Source organism: Macrosteles quadrilineatus, unplaced genomic scaffold (assembly GCF_028750875.1).
Source record: "Macrosteles quadrilineatus isolate MER2022 unplaced genomic scaffold, UCM_ALF_1.0 Scaffold_9__3_contigs__length_116548681, whole genome shotgun sequence".
Taxonomy (NCBI): Eukaryota; Metazoa; Arthropoda; class Insecta; order Hemiptera; family Cicadellidae; genus Macrosteles; species Macrosteles quadrilineatus.
In genome coordinates this window covers 110200274-110217603 of record NW_026542602.1, presented here as the reverse complement: position 1 = coordinate 110217603, position 17330 = coordinate 110200274, and the positions used below count along the sequence as shown (strand labels likewise).

The 17330-nt window shown below is 34.7% G+C and overlaps 1 protein-coding gene across 1 annotated transcript; it reads left to right on the top strand.

The window, feature by feature from the left end:
- The first annotated feature begins 8294 nt into the window (after positions 1-8294).
- Positions 8295-12546, top strand: LOC129003727 (uncharacterized). Its single transcript, XM_054432022.1, has 3 exons — positions 8295-8751; positions 9788-11079; positions 11251-12546. Exons 1-3 carry the CDS (start codon positions 8295-8297, stop codon positions 12544-12546), a joined length of 3045 nt encoding a protein of 1014 aa, XP_054287997.1.
- Positions 12547-17330: the final 4784 nt, after the last annotated feature.

The window sequence follows — 17330 nt, the reverse complement described above, 5'->3', positions numbered from 1 at the left end:
TTTAATCCAAAAGCTATTGGACCCTCCATACACAAAGGTCTATTGTATGAGCTAATAGGATGGTCGTTCTTGTATATAAATCAGCCATTGTATGTTAGACCTGCAAGCGAAAGGTTGTATTAGCCAGGCTTGTTTGTGAGGAACTAAAATTATATCACTGTATAGTCCGGCAAATTTCTGGATCATAAAATGAAATTTATTTATTGCTTGTTAATATGAAAATACCTGCATAGCAATCGTCAAATAAAATAAAGTTACTTATGTCATACAAAGCAAACTATGCATAAACTATTCACCAACATAAAATTATTACTATTATCATTGAGTATTGGATCTGTAATGTAAACATAGAAAACAATCTTTGCGTAGTATTGATAATCCTGTTGTAATGTTCAACCATTTATATTTATTTATAATTAGTTTTTAGATTAACTATGTAATGATATATTCGAAAACATTGGTCATACAAACTCAGTTCTGAAAGGAAACATAACAATTAATTAGGACACGGTTAACATTCTATGGGTGTTGAACCTTTTACTAAGGAGTATAAAATAATACTACAGTACCATAGTACGGTAATTAAAGTTAACCTTTATGTTTTTCCCAGCAGATGGTCAGGCTGGTGTTTACCCTTTGCCACACCAATGTTTTAGCTGTAAGCCCGGGGCTTGGTGAAACACCATTATGCAGAACAGAGCCTCTATTTACAGGTCAATATTGATATTGTGTTGTGGCTCTATTGTCCACACAACATTCTGCTCATGTTATCACTTATTACTCTCTTTCATCTTGCTTTCATTGGATGCAAAATACCAATAGAAATACACCGTTAGTATTTATGTTCCAGTAATCCTACACACAACACGACAGGATGTGTACACAAAATAGGTTCTTTAATACTGGAATAGGATTAAGTTACTGAAATTATTTGTTGCAGTTCTTATATAAGCCTAAACCGTACAAGGATGAAGGAGTCTAAAACTTTGTTGATTTTGGAGACATGATATTTATTGATCTGAGAGACACATGGGCAAAGCCAAACTTATATTAAAAGAAAAATCATTATGGTCTTGAATTACCATACAGCTAAAACATAAAATAGATTCCATTAAAACCTTCTTCTACGCTTTACGTATTTTCTTGACGTATAAAATGTTTAAAAATTTTAAAAACTAAAGTTAGCAAGTTTATTGTTTACTGATATATTTTACATTATTCTTTTTTTAAGAGTAATCTATTTACTTCTTCCTAACTTCAAACAGATGAAGTTTACTCAAATTCAAATGAAAGTCTGAAAATATTGTTATACCAAAATGCTCTTCTAGGTGTGTAGACTTGCAAACTATACATTTTTCAAAAAGTCCCTTGGGCTCTGCCCCATTGGCTTTGAAAGTTCCCATGTTATCCTTATAAAGAACATATCTGTTTACATTATGATCAGCTGGATAACTTAATTGCTGTTTAGTTGCAATTTAAGGAAACGTGTGCTACAAACATTTACTGACTTCGTTGAAATGAAATATTTACTATTTGAATTTAGGTTGGCGTTAATATTACAATGGAAAAAAGCTAGAAAGCCCGGACAATTTTATATACTAAAAAACCTGAATTAATACTGTGCTGCATTTCTTGAGCAACCATTGAAAGAGCCGATTTGCAAACTATGGAAACATAGGAAAGTCATAGAACACCACCAATTAGAAGAAATAGAAATACTGTTTTTTTTATTATTTATAATCGTTATTATGGACAGCCTAATGCGGTTATGAGTGGGAAACATATGTCGAAAACACTAAAAAAACAAGATCAGCTTTTGAAAAATGACAAGATATTTACAAGAAATGTTGATTATATCGAACTGTTATGTACATCGTGAGTATTTCCATAATCTTTGAGTCGACTCTTTTAAAGTCATCGGAAAATATGACTGTTAATTGTGTTAATTGTTTTAAAATAACTCCTGTAATACTTCGCAATTCCTTGAATTCGAGCAACAGGTACTCTAGTAAGGATTTATTTTAACAACTGTAATTACAAAATTGGCAAGATATTTATACTATAATTTACATTCACCTAGGTATTCACTGAAGGTCTTGAGCACCTGAGTAGTGATATCAACTTTACAGGAAACATCATGCATCTATGTTTAAGTCATCTGTCATCACGAATATTGTGAAAGCAATTTTAGGTAAATTTGTCTTATTTCTACAGGTGCTTGAAAGCTTTTTATTCAGATAGGTTGATAATTGGTATGATGTCTTAATGATTAGGATACTGTATGGTCGTCAAAATTTGCATCAACCTTTTGGGTTAAGAAATATATTAAAATGTAAAGAAACGTGAGGATCCTGATGTTTATAGGATGGCAAGTATTGCTCAAATTTCCATTCTATTCATGAATTATATTGCCAACCCGTACTACTCGGTGAATTTGGAATATAAAGAATGAGTCACAAGTTCACAAAAGACTTGTTCCATCGTTGACGACGGTGTACTTTTGTGTGTTTGGCGAGATGGTCGGATCTGGCAAAGCGTTTGCCACACAGGGCGCAGGGGTACGGCTTGTCGCCGCTGTGAGAGCGTCGGTGTCGCGCCAACTCGTCAGATCGTGAGAAGCGCCAGGGACAGTCGCCCCAGCAGCACCTATAGGGCTTCTCACCAGTGTGCCGGCGCAGGTGGGCCTTCAGGTGGGACGACTTGGCGTACACCTTACCACATCCGGGCCACTCACAGACAAAACCCTGGAACAATGCCACACTACCACTACTAAACAGTAATTGAACTACAGTGTAGATACAAGTCTTGACTTTTCATACCTGTTGGAGAGTAATTGTATTTGTTTCATCTATTGTGTATCTTTAAATGTTTAAATTTATGTTGTTAGAAGATAGTTACGTTATCCAAATTTCCAAATAACCACCCATTCATTCAGCTAGGGCAATTAGTCGGCTTCTTAACAGAGCAGTTGAGACCGTCCTTCTGCGTAAGGAATGAATACGGTCATAAATTAACCCATCTCTTCTGTCTTTAAAATTGTTATCTAGGACCCTGAGTAAGGGTGGTCTGTGGGATCGATCGGGACTAATTGTTGTGTCGGTCGATTTACAGTCTTTCGCATAGCATTCACTTTATAGGACGTATGAGGCAGACCCCTCCTTGCTCCTCGTATTTCATTAGTTTTAGTTCACATAGTCAGTTTCGGTTTGGCAAGCAATTCATTCACAGTTCAATCATTAATTGTGCACTATACAGTCCACTCGTAACAAATTCATTCCAGTGTAAATAAACAGTTCTTATTTAAAATACATAAAAGTGTTGTTTTTATTATGCCATAACATTGGTGTACCATTATACGCCGCGACAATACCATTAGACCATTAGACACAACCTCTACAGAATGCACCGGACGGAACTAACAGTAAAATTGTCTTCAGCTGATCCATAAGTATAAGAAATCTACTAAGGAAGTATGTTTTATCTATGGTTGTGTACTATACAAAATTTTTTTCTTGGCACAACTACCAGTTCAAGTTTCAACTTTGTTGGGATTTGCATTACAGTAACGTTATTAGAACAATTTCTCTGGTCCCTCTTTCTCTGTCGTTTTGTTGTTAAGTAAAACAATGTAATTTTCTACAGTATATTGTTTAAAGATCACGAGTCATGAGTTTATATTATTTAAGATATTATTGTTGACCTTATATATTACGGTTAGTAAGAAATCAAGTTTCCACTATGATTTACTAGGAATCTGATCTGTGATCTTTGAAAAAATGTTGTATTTTACTAATGTTGTAATAGAAATCTCTTAGATAATAATAACACTTAATTTTTCAGTTAACCCACATCCAAGGGATTCTCTTGTCTGTGATTAAACTGAGAAATTAAACGAAGCTTGATTGCATTGTTTTTCAAACATATGCTTACTAACTTTTTCTTCTCCGTAGTGATCAATTTGTAGGTGCACAGCTGGATGTTGTAAAGAAGAGTGACAAAAGCTCTCTACGTCAAGCACTGGTAGTGGTGGCTGGTACTGCAGACGTTCTGAACTTTCTTGCAAGACTCTATAACAAAATATTATGGTTAAGAACTTAATTATAGAGTCAAACGCTAAATACCCCAGTAAAACCCCCATTTGACTTAGTGTTATGAAAAGAAATGTTAAATGGTTTTATTCAACTTAAAAATCTGCTACATTTTAGATGAAAAATTGAACAACTTTCATAAGTTCCATATAACCCAAAAGGTGTAAAATAATTTTTTCTTAAGTCGCTGATATCACGTTTGGTCCAAAACTTCTCCTTTGATTAATAATCTAAATCATGATAATTTCCAATATTATTCACTAATTATCACACTTACTTCAACTGAAATTTGTTTGTGTATTGTAGAAAGTGATCTTACACGTAAGATGAGTTAAAATAACACAAACATAAGAGTATGGTATAGTAATTAAGGTTCAACACTAAACTATTACAGTAGAACCCCAGTTAACCCAAATAAAGGGGGGAGGGAGCCATTTCGAATAACCAATTTTTCGGTTAACCCATCATATGCTAAAAATAACCAACGTATTCCCACAGTGTGTAGAAAAGATTAATTTAAGACAATGTCTATATAATTCAGTGTTTTATTTCAGCTACAAAAATGTAACAACTTACAATGGGCTAAAAAATTATTTAAACTAAACGACTTAAGTTAATAAAGCATTTTACAGCCCTGTATGCTATGGAACCATTTTGGTCAACCCTTTGTTTCGTTTAACCTGAATTCGGTTAACAGGGGTTCTACTGTAAAATTGAAAATACAAATTCAATGTCTGAAAAATGCGCACAAAAAATCATTATTAATATAAAATTCTTATTTTTTAGTTTGTTGGAAAATGATTATATTTTCGTAAAACATAAAAGTTGTTTGTGTATTTTTTTTTACTAATAGGAATCATTGTGTTTTTTCCTTCCACCATGAATAGGAATAGTTTTAATCTACTTAGAGCTGGTATAATCTTGCGGATGCTCAAACTACCTGTGGCAGTGGTCTGTACAGAAGGGTGTAACCTCAGGAAGGCATTGACAGTCGAGTGTAAGCGAGCTCATTGTCTGCTCCACACTCTGAGTCAGCAGCTCCTCAAGCTCCTCGTCGAGCTTTCCGCAGCTCGGTAGCGAGAGAGTGAGCTCAGGACCAAGCGAGAGTTCTTCTATTAGTTGCATCTTTTAAAGATATAAAACATATTAAGATAATAGATAATTAAGAGTGTGTTAAGGCGAAGATATTAGATAGGCCTAACCAGTGCCGGATTTACCACTAGGCCGTTGTCTAGGACCGCAAGCAAAATGAGGCCGCAGCGTTTTGTACAAAAACATTTTTTTTATTTTTTTTTTTTTTTAGAACAAAATGGAATGGAATTTTTCAAAATCAATAACTTGCCACGATTGCAGCCGCAATGGGGAATGATGATGTAACCATGATATTAGGAGATGTTAACGATTTCACCACGATAGCGGGAAGTACTAACTTAGGGGCGAGTGCTGCTCATGTTAAATTTGGCCGATTTAACTAATTTAAGTTGTTATAAGGTTGAATGACCAATCAATTATAAACTTACATCACGTCTATTTTATTTCTGTCTTCTCATCGTTTTACAACTTTTATCACTTAAAAGTTTTAAAATAGGTACCGGTACTGTACCTTTAATTTTACAGAATAATTCAAGGTTCATACCTAATTATTTATTACTCTTTCACTACCTGTGGCTGCTTATAAAACATTTAAATTTTTTTTTTATATTCATTCTTCTTTGTTTAAGTGTGTTTTATAAATCATTCATAAAAAGAATTTCTGTATTAAATTATAAATCCTGACAAGAAGAGGATAGAGTTAGTTGGTAACATTATTTGTAAAAAAACACAAACAATAAATTGTTCTCTGGGTCAGAAAACTTTGTATTTTGGAGGAGGAATAATTTAATAAATAATATTTTAAATTGAAATGGTATAAGAAAGTTTGTTCATTATAGTTGCAAATCAACTTTTTTTCCTGTGACAATTCAGAAGCTGGTCTTATTGCATAATGCATTGCTTTCATAAATACTAATCAGGATTAGCCCTCTCTGCAGTGTCGTGGGATTATTAAAGTATAACACAGTTTGTTACGAACCAAGACACATCGCAACTTACATTATTCATCAGTTTCCTAAAACTTACCAAAACAGATTTACTTTAGCCTCTCCACGCACCTTATCATGAGAAAGATTGCTTCCGCTTCCCTTATTGGTATTCCAATCTAAATTGGATTCCCAAACATTTTTCACTTCTGACCTTTGCTGATGGGGAAATCTGATCCAATCAGAGTTTTTTTTATTAAATCTAGACAGGATACAATAAGGATCTAGGCAGGACTGTACAAGTTAAAGTACCGGTAGTTTAAATGTCTCTGATTTAAAACGTTTATAATGTCCACCTACAAGAATTGTATGTGATTTTTAAAGATTTTATACAAATATAGTTTTGTTCGCTCAGTTTATTCAAGGGGCACATGTGCATTATTGGAACTAATGACCCTAGACAATTAAATTGAAGCTATGCTGTAGGTTGTGAGTAAAGGTAGGTGTTAGAAAATGTCCCTTTAAAGTTGTTTCATAAAGTTAGTTATTCATAAGTTGTTTTGTAAAGTTGGTACATTTAAACAAGTTACATTGTTCCGTATTCAAGCGCTACCTAGATATTTCCAGACGTTTCATATCATACAATAACCTTTGTCCTGTCACATGATGTCTGGAAACCCCAATCTCGCCCCAGTTCTCTTGCATTCATGCAACTACTAACATGTCCCCGGCACAATTAACTCCCAATTGCTGCTCTCATCTCTTAACCCCAAAGTATATTTAATTATTATTAGTGACACATATTAAAAGTGAACGATTGAACATTATTTGTGAAGTGAAACTACTACTGCCGGTCCGGGTCTGTGTACGAGCAATACGCAATAGCTGGCCAGCAGAAGAAACTCGTGTACGTCTACCGGCTTCGTCTTCTCAACACTTCAGTTAAAAGGAAGGTACCTCATCAATCTCATTACAGTATTATCTGTTAAATAATTAGTGACAAGTTTTTAATATTGCTCTTTCAACATACAGTCCATTTGAACATTTTTAGGCAAGTTTACCCCCCATCCGCTGGTCCTTCGAGCCGGATGAAAATCATATCATTAATAATATATTGTGCTTTTATTAGCCTAGCTACTGTAACTGTTAAAATTGTACAACAAAACTCTCAAAAGTGTCACTTCTCTAAATAATTAGAGCAGTATTTGTATTCCCCATTACTATTTTTGGTGAATAAATAATATTTTATTCCATTCCCCTGTGCCATCTCAGACGTGAATATTTCATGTTAGTTTCATGTTCATGTCCTCCCACTGCTACATGAATCACGTCATATTTCCTTTCAAATAGTTATTTGAAATCAGGAATTAGTTAGGATATTTAATATTTTCTCTAAGTTTCTCAATCAATTCACCATATCAATTATTGTCATTAACAATAATTTTTGTCTGCACTTTGTTTCGTCCTTAATTTTCTAACATATTTTCACTTATCAGAAAGTCAGCCATTTTATATTTTCTGTCCTTGCGATGCACCTTGGTAGCGAACTTCTCCACTAGAGCGCTCTGCCTACAGTCTGCACGTCGCAAGAACCAACGAGCGTCGAGATTCGTAAAACAAAATAAATCGCCCAATGATATTGCTTCTTCAAATTGATCATATGTAAAACTCAGTTTCAAGCACAGGAAATCAGCTGACTGAATATAAAACACACTCCAGCTACATACAGCTGTGTGAATTGAATCAAAATATAAACGTAACCTTCAAGTTTATTTATTTACATCTTGGAAAATATTGTTTTGTGTGAATATTAAACGAAATATTAGTGGTTGAATCGATTCTTGTCTACATTAAGGATATTGCTCATAATAAATACTTCCCTACTCAATATATTCTGCGAAAATACTGATTCAAATTAAATGACTTGTATTAAATAGACTTTACTTTTATTTACTATAGCTATCCTGGGTCTGATGGTTAAGTGAAATATAATTTTACATTCATTATTTCTTATAGAGTGAATGTAAATGAATTGATTTATTCTGAGCTATTAATTTGCATTATTGTTAGGTCTAAGACTTGGAGTTATTTTGATATTTAGGTGTTGGTGAATATTTACATAGGCCTAAACTTATGATAAACTTAGGCCTATAGCTTACTCTGTTGATTACATAAATGGTCTGTTAAAATGAGATTCTCTACACTAGAGAAAAAGGCAAAACTTGTCAAAAATAGGCTTCAGAAAATAAGCAAGTTTGTGTCAGCCCAAATTACTCTCTCAGAAACTCAATCATTAAATGTTGTTTCCATTCAGCGCTTACACAACTATGATGATGAAGTTAGAGGTTTATTCTCTGATTTTAAAGCTTTATTCGATAAAGTGGTTTATGATGATCCTGGTTCTGATTATGACGAAACTGAAGCATGCTCTATGCAAGATGAAATTTCGGACTTGTACATTTCTCTGATCAGTGACTTGAAAATAGTGTTACCTGCTAAAACTAAAGAAGTAACACCTCCCACCCAACCATCTCTGCTGCCCAAATTTGAGTTGCCCAAATTCAGCGGTAACTACGAAGAATGGGTTAGCTACTACAATATTTTTGAGGCTTCTATTAATAGGAATGAAACTTTGGCCCCTGTGAGTAAGTTCCAATATCTGCTTAGTTCTTTAAGTGGTGAACCCTTAGATTTAGTAAAGAGCTTAAGCATAACTGCAGAAAACTTTGATGTTGCACTTAGGCTGCTTAAGGATCGCTATGATAACAAAAGGCGTGTTGTAACTCAGCTTGTTACAAAAATCATTGATTTGCCATGCATAAGTAGTGGTTCTCTCAAAAGTCTCCAACATTTCCTCACAGTTTATAAAGAGAACACTCAAGTTTTGAAAAATCTCAACCATGACATAACAGCTGAAAATACTCTGCTTGTCCTAACGCTTTTGAAAAAGTTACCTACTGATTTAAGAAAATCTTTTGAGGATTCTCGCATCACAAACAATGACATACCTGCAGTAAATGATTTAATTCAATTCCTTGAAAGAGAATTTAAACGATTAGAAGGAGCTAGTATCGGTCTTGGTCCCTCAGCTAACGCAAGATACCCTTCAGTGCAAAAGACTCAATCTAATAGTTATAGGCCTAAACCTCTTCGAGATAGTAAACCTTACTCCTCTCAAGCTAAAACAGCTTTCGTCACAGTGACTAACACTTGTAAGTTTTGTCAAGCATCCGATCACAATATATACAAGTGTCAAGCCTTTCAGGCTAAAAGTAGAGGTGATAGAGTTGAATTCACTTGTAAAAATAATCTATGCGCCAACTGCCTAGGCCATCTACATGATACTAATAACTGTCCTTCTCATAGAGTGTGTCGAATTTGTTCAAAGCGACATCACACTCTCTTACATGACTCAACTCCCACACAACAGCAGCCAAGTTACCCAACCAAGGTTTTTGAAAAAAAATATGGTAAGCCACCTACAAATAACGCACCCCAAAGCCATGTCACCGCACCAGTGAATAAAAGTGCTCTTGTAGGATTGTCTAGCCAGTTAAACCCAACTAAAACAACAATTTTACTTGGAACATGTTTAGTTCAGGTGTTTTCCAAAGATGGTCAGCAAACTGTACTCCGTGCTGTGCTCGACTCTGCATCTCAACTTACATTGATATCTGAAAGAGCTGTTCAGCTCATCAGTGCCTCCCGTGCTCGAGCACATGATGAAATCCCTTCAAGTCTTAAAGCTAAATACCGTCACCTACGGTCTCAACTGTTCCCCCTTCATTGCGATCAGAACATTACAACAATTGGTCAAAGATGAGGGTCACTCATACCCCAAGGCGTCTGAGATTCTAACTAAATCAATATTTTATGACGACATCATCGCTGGAGCAGAAAGTCTTGATGAAGCTTTGTCTGCACAGAATGAACTCAAGAACTTGCTCTCTAGAGGAGGTTTTGAACTCCGAAAATGGATTAGCAACGCACCCCAACTATTGGACCAAGTCCCAATTGAACACAAAGAGACTCCAGTGGAGTTAACTGAAAATAGTGAAGCCTTCTTCAGTGTCCTAGGTCTAAAATGGACTCCAGAGTCCGACATGCTTTCTTACAAGGTTAAGGATGTTGAAATAAGTGCTATACTTACAAAGAGAAGAATATTATCTACAATCGCTAAACTGTACGATTTACCAGGATTTCTTACACCCGTAATTTTCTGGGCAAAAACACTTATTCAGTATCTCTGGACAACAGGGCTAACTTGGGATGAACCTGTTCAAAATGATGTTAGAACCAAGTGGCATTCATTCTTAGAAGAACTCCCAATAATTCAAGAATTAAGAATTCCACGCTACATTTCTACTTCTCTGCATACGGCTGTGCAACTCCACGGCTTCAGCGATGCTTCAGAGAAAGGCTACGCTGCTGTTGTCTACCTTCGTGTCACTGACTCTCAAGAGAATACAAGGCTCTATCTCATCGTCTCTAAATCAAAAGTCGCTCCTTTGAAAAGAATTTCTCTGCCACGGCTTGAACTTTGTGGCGCTCACTTACTGGGAAAACTTCTTCAATATTCTTCAAACATACTCTCTGCTCATATGAAGATTGAATCAATCTATGCTTGGTGTGACTCCACAATTGTCCTAACCTGGATACGTACTCTTCCATACCGCTTGAAAGTCTTCATTGCCAATCGTATTTCAGAACTCCAAGAATTGGTCTCTCCTCACTCATGGAATTATGTCAAATCTCAAGTCAACCCGGCAGATTGCGCCACTCGTGGTCTTTCACCCTCTCAACTTGTGACTCATCATTTATGGTGGAATGGACCGGAATGGTTACAGTCATCGTCAGATTCTTGGCCTAAGCCAAAATTCACACCTGTTATTGATGATGACACTCTTGAAATAAGGCCAAATCCTCTAAACGTTCTAGCAACCACAGAGAAGATTAAACTCACTGATTTTGATGTACTGGAAAAATATTCATGTTTCAGGAAACTTGTAAATGGCATGGCATATATATTGTGATTCATTCATAATCTACAAGCCAATGATTCCCGCATCGGACGACTTACTTGCCAAGAAACTTCGTCTGCGAAATTAAGAATTTTCAAACTCATACAAAATACATCATTTAAGGATGACATCTCTGCTCTCAAAAAGGGATCTCAATGCAGCTTAAAACTTGCTCGTTTATCCCCATATATTGATGATAGTGGAATAGTGCGAGTAGGCGGCAGGTTGAAACATTCCAACCTTACACAAGATGCGAAACATCCAGTTTTGTTACCTAAATCTCACTGTACTGTCAAACTGTTGATTATGCATTATCACCTAAAGCATCTACACGCAGGCCCTCAATTGCTGCAGTCTATTCTGTCTCAAGAGGTTTGGATATTATCAGCCCGCAGCGTGATAAGATCTGTGATTTTCAAGTGTCAAAGATGTTTCAGACTTAAGCCTGTAAACAAACCTCCACTGATGGGAGATCTTCCTGAAACTCGATTAAAACCTGTAAGGCCATTCTATCACACTGGTATGGACTATAGTGGACATTTTGACATTAAAGTTCATTCAACTAGGAACGCTCAACGGTTAAAATCATACCTCTGCCTCTTTGTATGTTTTGCTACAAAAGCTGTGCACATAGAAATTGTAACAGACCTATCTGTAGACTCCTTCATAGCTGCACTAAAACGTTTTGTTTCTCGTCGTGGATTGTGTGCCCACTTATACTCAGATTGCGGAACTAACTATGTTGGAGCCTCAAAGCAACTCATGAAAACTTTTCAGAATTTCATCAAGGAATCAAACACTAAAGATGCTCTTAACAACTTCGCGTTAGATCACTCAATAAATTTTCACTTTCAACCACCAGCCGCTCCCCACCAAGGAGGCCTATGGGAGAGTGCTATAAAAAGTTCTAAATATCATCTGAAAAGAGTCATAGGCGATAGAGTTCTAACACTAATGGAATTAATAACACTCGCCACACAGGTGGAGGCTGTACTAAACTCGAGACCCTTAACAGCGTTATCCGCTGATCCATCTGACATCTCAGCCCTTACTCCGGGTCATTTTCTTATCGGCACTTCTCTTGTGGCAGTACCGGAACCAAATCTTGAAGAGGTTCCCGAAAATCGTCTCAACCATTGGCAAACTGTACAAGCCCTACATCAACGCTTCTGGCGACGTTGGCATCAAGAATATTTACATCAGCTACAACAAAGAAAGAAATGGGAAAAGCCCAACAAGAATCTAGAAGTGGGTGATCTCGTTATAATTCAGGACCCTAGAACACCACCACTACTCTGGCCTCTTGGACGCATAGTGAAGACTTCGCCTGGATCGGACGGCATCGTCCGAGTTGTCACCATCAAGACTCAGCGGGGAACCTTCTGTCGTCCTGCTACCAAGGTGTACCCGCTCCCCTGATCTCATTATCAGACCAAACAAAATGTTTATTCTATTTTCAAACATATTTCTATTTCAATGTTATGTATATATATTAATTCTATGTTTCTTATATTTCAATGTCAATCTTTATGCATTATGTGTCACTTTGTAACTTTCTCAATGTTTTGAACCATGTATGGTTCAAGGCGGGCGGCATGTTCCGTATTCAAGCGCTACCTAGATATTTCCAGACGTTTCATATCATACAATAACCTTTGTCCTGTCACATGATGTCTGGAAACCCCAATCTCGCCCCAGTTCTCTTGCATTCATGCAACTACTAACATGTCCCCGGCACAATTAACTCCCAATTGCTGCTCTCATCTCTTAACCCCAAAGTATATTTAATTATTATTAGTGACACATATTAAAAGTGAACGATTGAACATTATTTGTGAAGTGAAACTACTACTGCCGGTCCGGGTCTGTGTACGAGCAATACGCAATAGCTGGCCAGCAGAAGAAACTCGTGTACGTCTACCGGCTTCGTCTTCTCAACACTTCAGTTAAAAGGAAGGTACCTCATCAATCTCATTACAGTATTATCTGTTAAATAATTAGTGACAAGTTTTTAATATTGCTCTTTCAACATACAGTCCATTTGAACATTTTTACGCAAGTTTACCCCCCACACATGTTAAAATGCATATCTTTATTTTGATATTTATTTATTTTGAGTTTTGATTTAATTAAGAAAATAAAAAGCTTGTGTTACTTTAAAAGTGGGTTTAATATTTATTTGAGCTATTTAGGGTATGTATACAATAAAACCACCGGGTACCCTTTTGGTACCCTTGGGCAATAGCCGCCATCTTGGAAAATGGTGGAAAACGTAATTTACAGTGTAAGCTTTTACTTAAAACTATCTTATGAAAATACCATGCTACCTACAGCAGTGCAAACGCTTCTAAAATACCGGTACTTACAGTGAAATTCCATACAAGAAAATATCATATTTTAAATATATTTTGTGTGTTTTAAGGCCAGTATTTCGTTTTAAAGTTAGATAAAAATATTAAGGTTAATAATTTAGGAAAAAATATGTTCTACACTATAAAGTTGTAGACATTGAAATTTTGCATCCAATACACCTATCTTAGTTGGATCGAGGATAACGTCACAACAAAGCGTAAAAACACTTTTATTATTTTTTCTATCATAAAGAGGGTTATCTAATAAATGAAAATACTTTATACTAGGTGAATCCGGTGAATCCCGTCGAAATCGACGGTTACTCTTGCGGTTTTACGTAAATTCAGATAACTGTGATGGAAAGAGTGAAGTTATTAAAATCGATAAGCCAACGGCTTTCATTTACGCTAATTAATTCAAATCTTAGGATGTTTAAGCTAGTTATGGGGCCCCCAAAAAAGTCTAATTAAAGCCCCGTATCTTTAGTGATATATATGTTATGTTTTATGTATTGATAAGAAAACAGTCGGTGACGTACTGGCTTTCTTGGAACATAATATTGATTATTGTATTTATTTGTATAGATCATCAATCAATAACAAATTTTTTTTTGTAATAGTTTATTTGTAAATTTTGAATTTTGAATTCATTAGGATATTACGAAATTACGTGTGTATGGAGGTACAACCAAAAAAAACTTTTGTGAAATTTTAATTAGTCAAAAAAGAGCTATAAGAGCCATGTTAAATCTCGAGTTTGATGAATCCGTAAAGGAGCATTTTATTAACCAAAATATATTAACCGTCTTTAGTTTGTTTATCCTTGAGTGTATTATGTATGTCAGAGAATATCAAGCTAATTTTACAACACATGAAGATATACATAACTACAACACCAGAAATATAAAAAATAATCTTACCGTTTCACAATTCTGAGCTATTTAAAAAGAAACCATCCTATTTCTGTATTTGCCAGTTCTGTATTTTTTAAACATATTCCAAAATAAATATTGAATTTAAAAAATCTGAACAAGTTCAAAAGTGAACTCAAATTTTTTTTAAATCAGAAATGCATTTTAGCCTACTCTTTTGAAGAGCTGTACGATTTAACTTACGTGAATGCTGATGCTACGTAACTGTCAATTTCATAACTGAACAATTGAATGCAATGTACTGAGGTAGATTAAGGAACTGTGACGCTATTTTATTGTATTGCTTTACATGAAACAAATGAAGTTTTGAATTTTAATTAAATTTTAATGTTAAACGAGGTGTTAGCCCGTCCTACGTACGGGAATTCAGTAGTCAGTTAAAACCGTGTACAATTCAGACCAGCTAGTTTACACATATAAAGACAACGTTTCTTGCAGTTTCAATGTGAAAAATCATCTTGTAAACAAATGTTGTGTGACCAAATATGTTTTTATTCCATCATAGGCCTATACGATATGCATTTTAAATCCGATAATTTTACAATAAAACAGCAATTCTGCAATTTTTACGATGTGAAAAGCGTTGAAGTGAGATTTGCAGCCGATTCGCACAGACGCACACTGATTATAAGTAGCCTACAGTAGAGAGAGTAATAGTCAATTGAGATTGAGAAGTGTATAGACTACCTGCCTCAATACAACTACTATACACAATTTCCAGTAGGTCTGAATAAAAACGACCTAAAATAAAACGATAATATCCAATAAAATTCACAGTACACATAAATCGTCACACCTATCCTTTATATCAATTTCACTGCATTAATTGCTAAATAAATAAGTGTAAACAAAGAAAAGTAAAAACAATAACAGTTTGTTTTGAAACAGATGTTTGGTTCAAATAACATTCATTTGAAAAAAAAGAACTCACGATTACTAAAAGAACTGGTCACATGTAGCAGGAATATAAAAAGTAAACACGCTAGTAAAGCTAATCACGTAATTGTCAATGTTTATTATCTATACCGTTATCAGTTCTATCCTTAATAATTACCCACCCTCATTGAATAAGTGTACATCGTAATTTCCCATATTAGTTAATTTAAACTACAATATATTCATAGTTGAAATAAAAGTGATATTTTCACGTTTGGGGCGCTGATAGGCACCCCCAAACGTAACCACACTGAACACGATTTCATAAAAGGATGGTTTGTCTAATTGCAGTATCCTAGGTCAATGTTGACGTTGTGTTCAATCTTTGTATAACACTCGGCTGAGGTTGGGGTGGTAATTTAAAATCGTGATTCCTGATTATTCTTGATCTTCTTTTTATGACATCAATATTTCCGGGCCTAATCCAAACAAAGTTAAAGCAGACAAACATTAATTGTAAACAAAAAGCTACCATGAAGAATTAAAACATGTAAACATTGTTATTTTTCTATTCTTTCCTCGAAAAAATAGTAAAATCATTTGCATTTATCCTTTTTCATCAAGACTCGTGTACACCTCGATTTGTACTGTGGTTTAATTAATTTTGGTCTAAACTATTTTAAACTGTGGTCTAATTATCTCTACTAATCTTACTTATTTCCTATAATCAATGACAAAATAAGAGTAAATAAAATAACCTCATAGTTCCATAGTTTATATTTAACCAGCTGTTGGTTAAAACAAATTATATTGCTCTAAAACAAATCGAAGATTAGAAAGATTGCTTTAAAAAATAATTTGAACATTCTAGTATTTTACTATGTATAATTAATCTAATCTGTCGTCCTCTTACAGAAGAATTGAACGCATCAATGATTTGCATTACACATAGTATAAATAAGTCAACTCTAATTATGTCCATGGTGGAAGGAAAAAACATGTTTTTTCCTTCCACCATGAATTATGTCTTTACATTTTTATCCAAATGCTGAATTTGTGACACAAAAGCTGAATGTTTACAGCTGTTATGTTAAGCAAATTATTTTATGCCAAAAGCTAGTTTAGAATCTTAGCGTCGGCTGCTAGACTTTTTAAAAATTAAAACTTAATTTCTAAAAAACTGGGACCCTAAACTAAATTTATGGATTCGACATTCCCTAGTTCTCAAAATTATCTTTCTTTCAACACAAAAATCATGAAAATCCGTCGAGTGGTTGATTCAGAATCGTGAAATAAAAAACACTGTTTTGTTTTAATATTATATACAGAGTGTCACAAAAAAGTGTGATGGGCTATACAGGACCTAATTCTACATGCAAAAATAAGTCAAAAATGAAGAATATTTTTTTTTTATTTCGGCTTAGTTTAGCCGTAATCCGCCATTTTGTTTTTTGGGGGAAATATTTATTATTTCAAAATCCCTTTGAGATATTTTTACGAAACTTGGCAAAATTGTTTACACTATAGTAAGTAACATTTATAAAAAAAAATATTATTTTAACTTTCCAAATTTCAAAATGGCGGCCGTTTGAATTTTTTAATGCCAAATTGCATGAAAACCGGTACCTAAATCAAAATTTTGTAAGACACAAAAGTTTTAGTATTTATCATGACAAATCCAACAAAACAAAAATGAATAAAATCGGTTCATAAATAAAGAAGCTGTGTTTATTTTAGTAATTTAGACTGAAATTATTAATATTAAAATCTATATCTAATATATAAAATTCTCGTGTCACAGTGTTTGTCTGCAAACTCCTCCGGAACGACTTCACCGATCGTTATGAAATTTGGTGTGTAAATTCTGTAGGTATGCGAATCGGACGTAAACTATTTCCCGTTTCGAAATTCTTAAAAGGGCTCCGCCCCAGTGGCTCTGGAGTTTCCCATGTTAACCTTATGAGAAATGGAATTAATGAATCTTAACAGCTGTTTCAATTAAACAAGTTGGTTCTGTTCTATGATGTTCAATAGCATTAAAGTT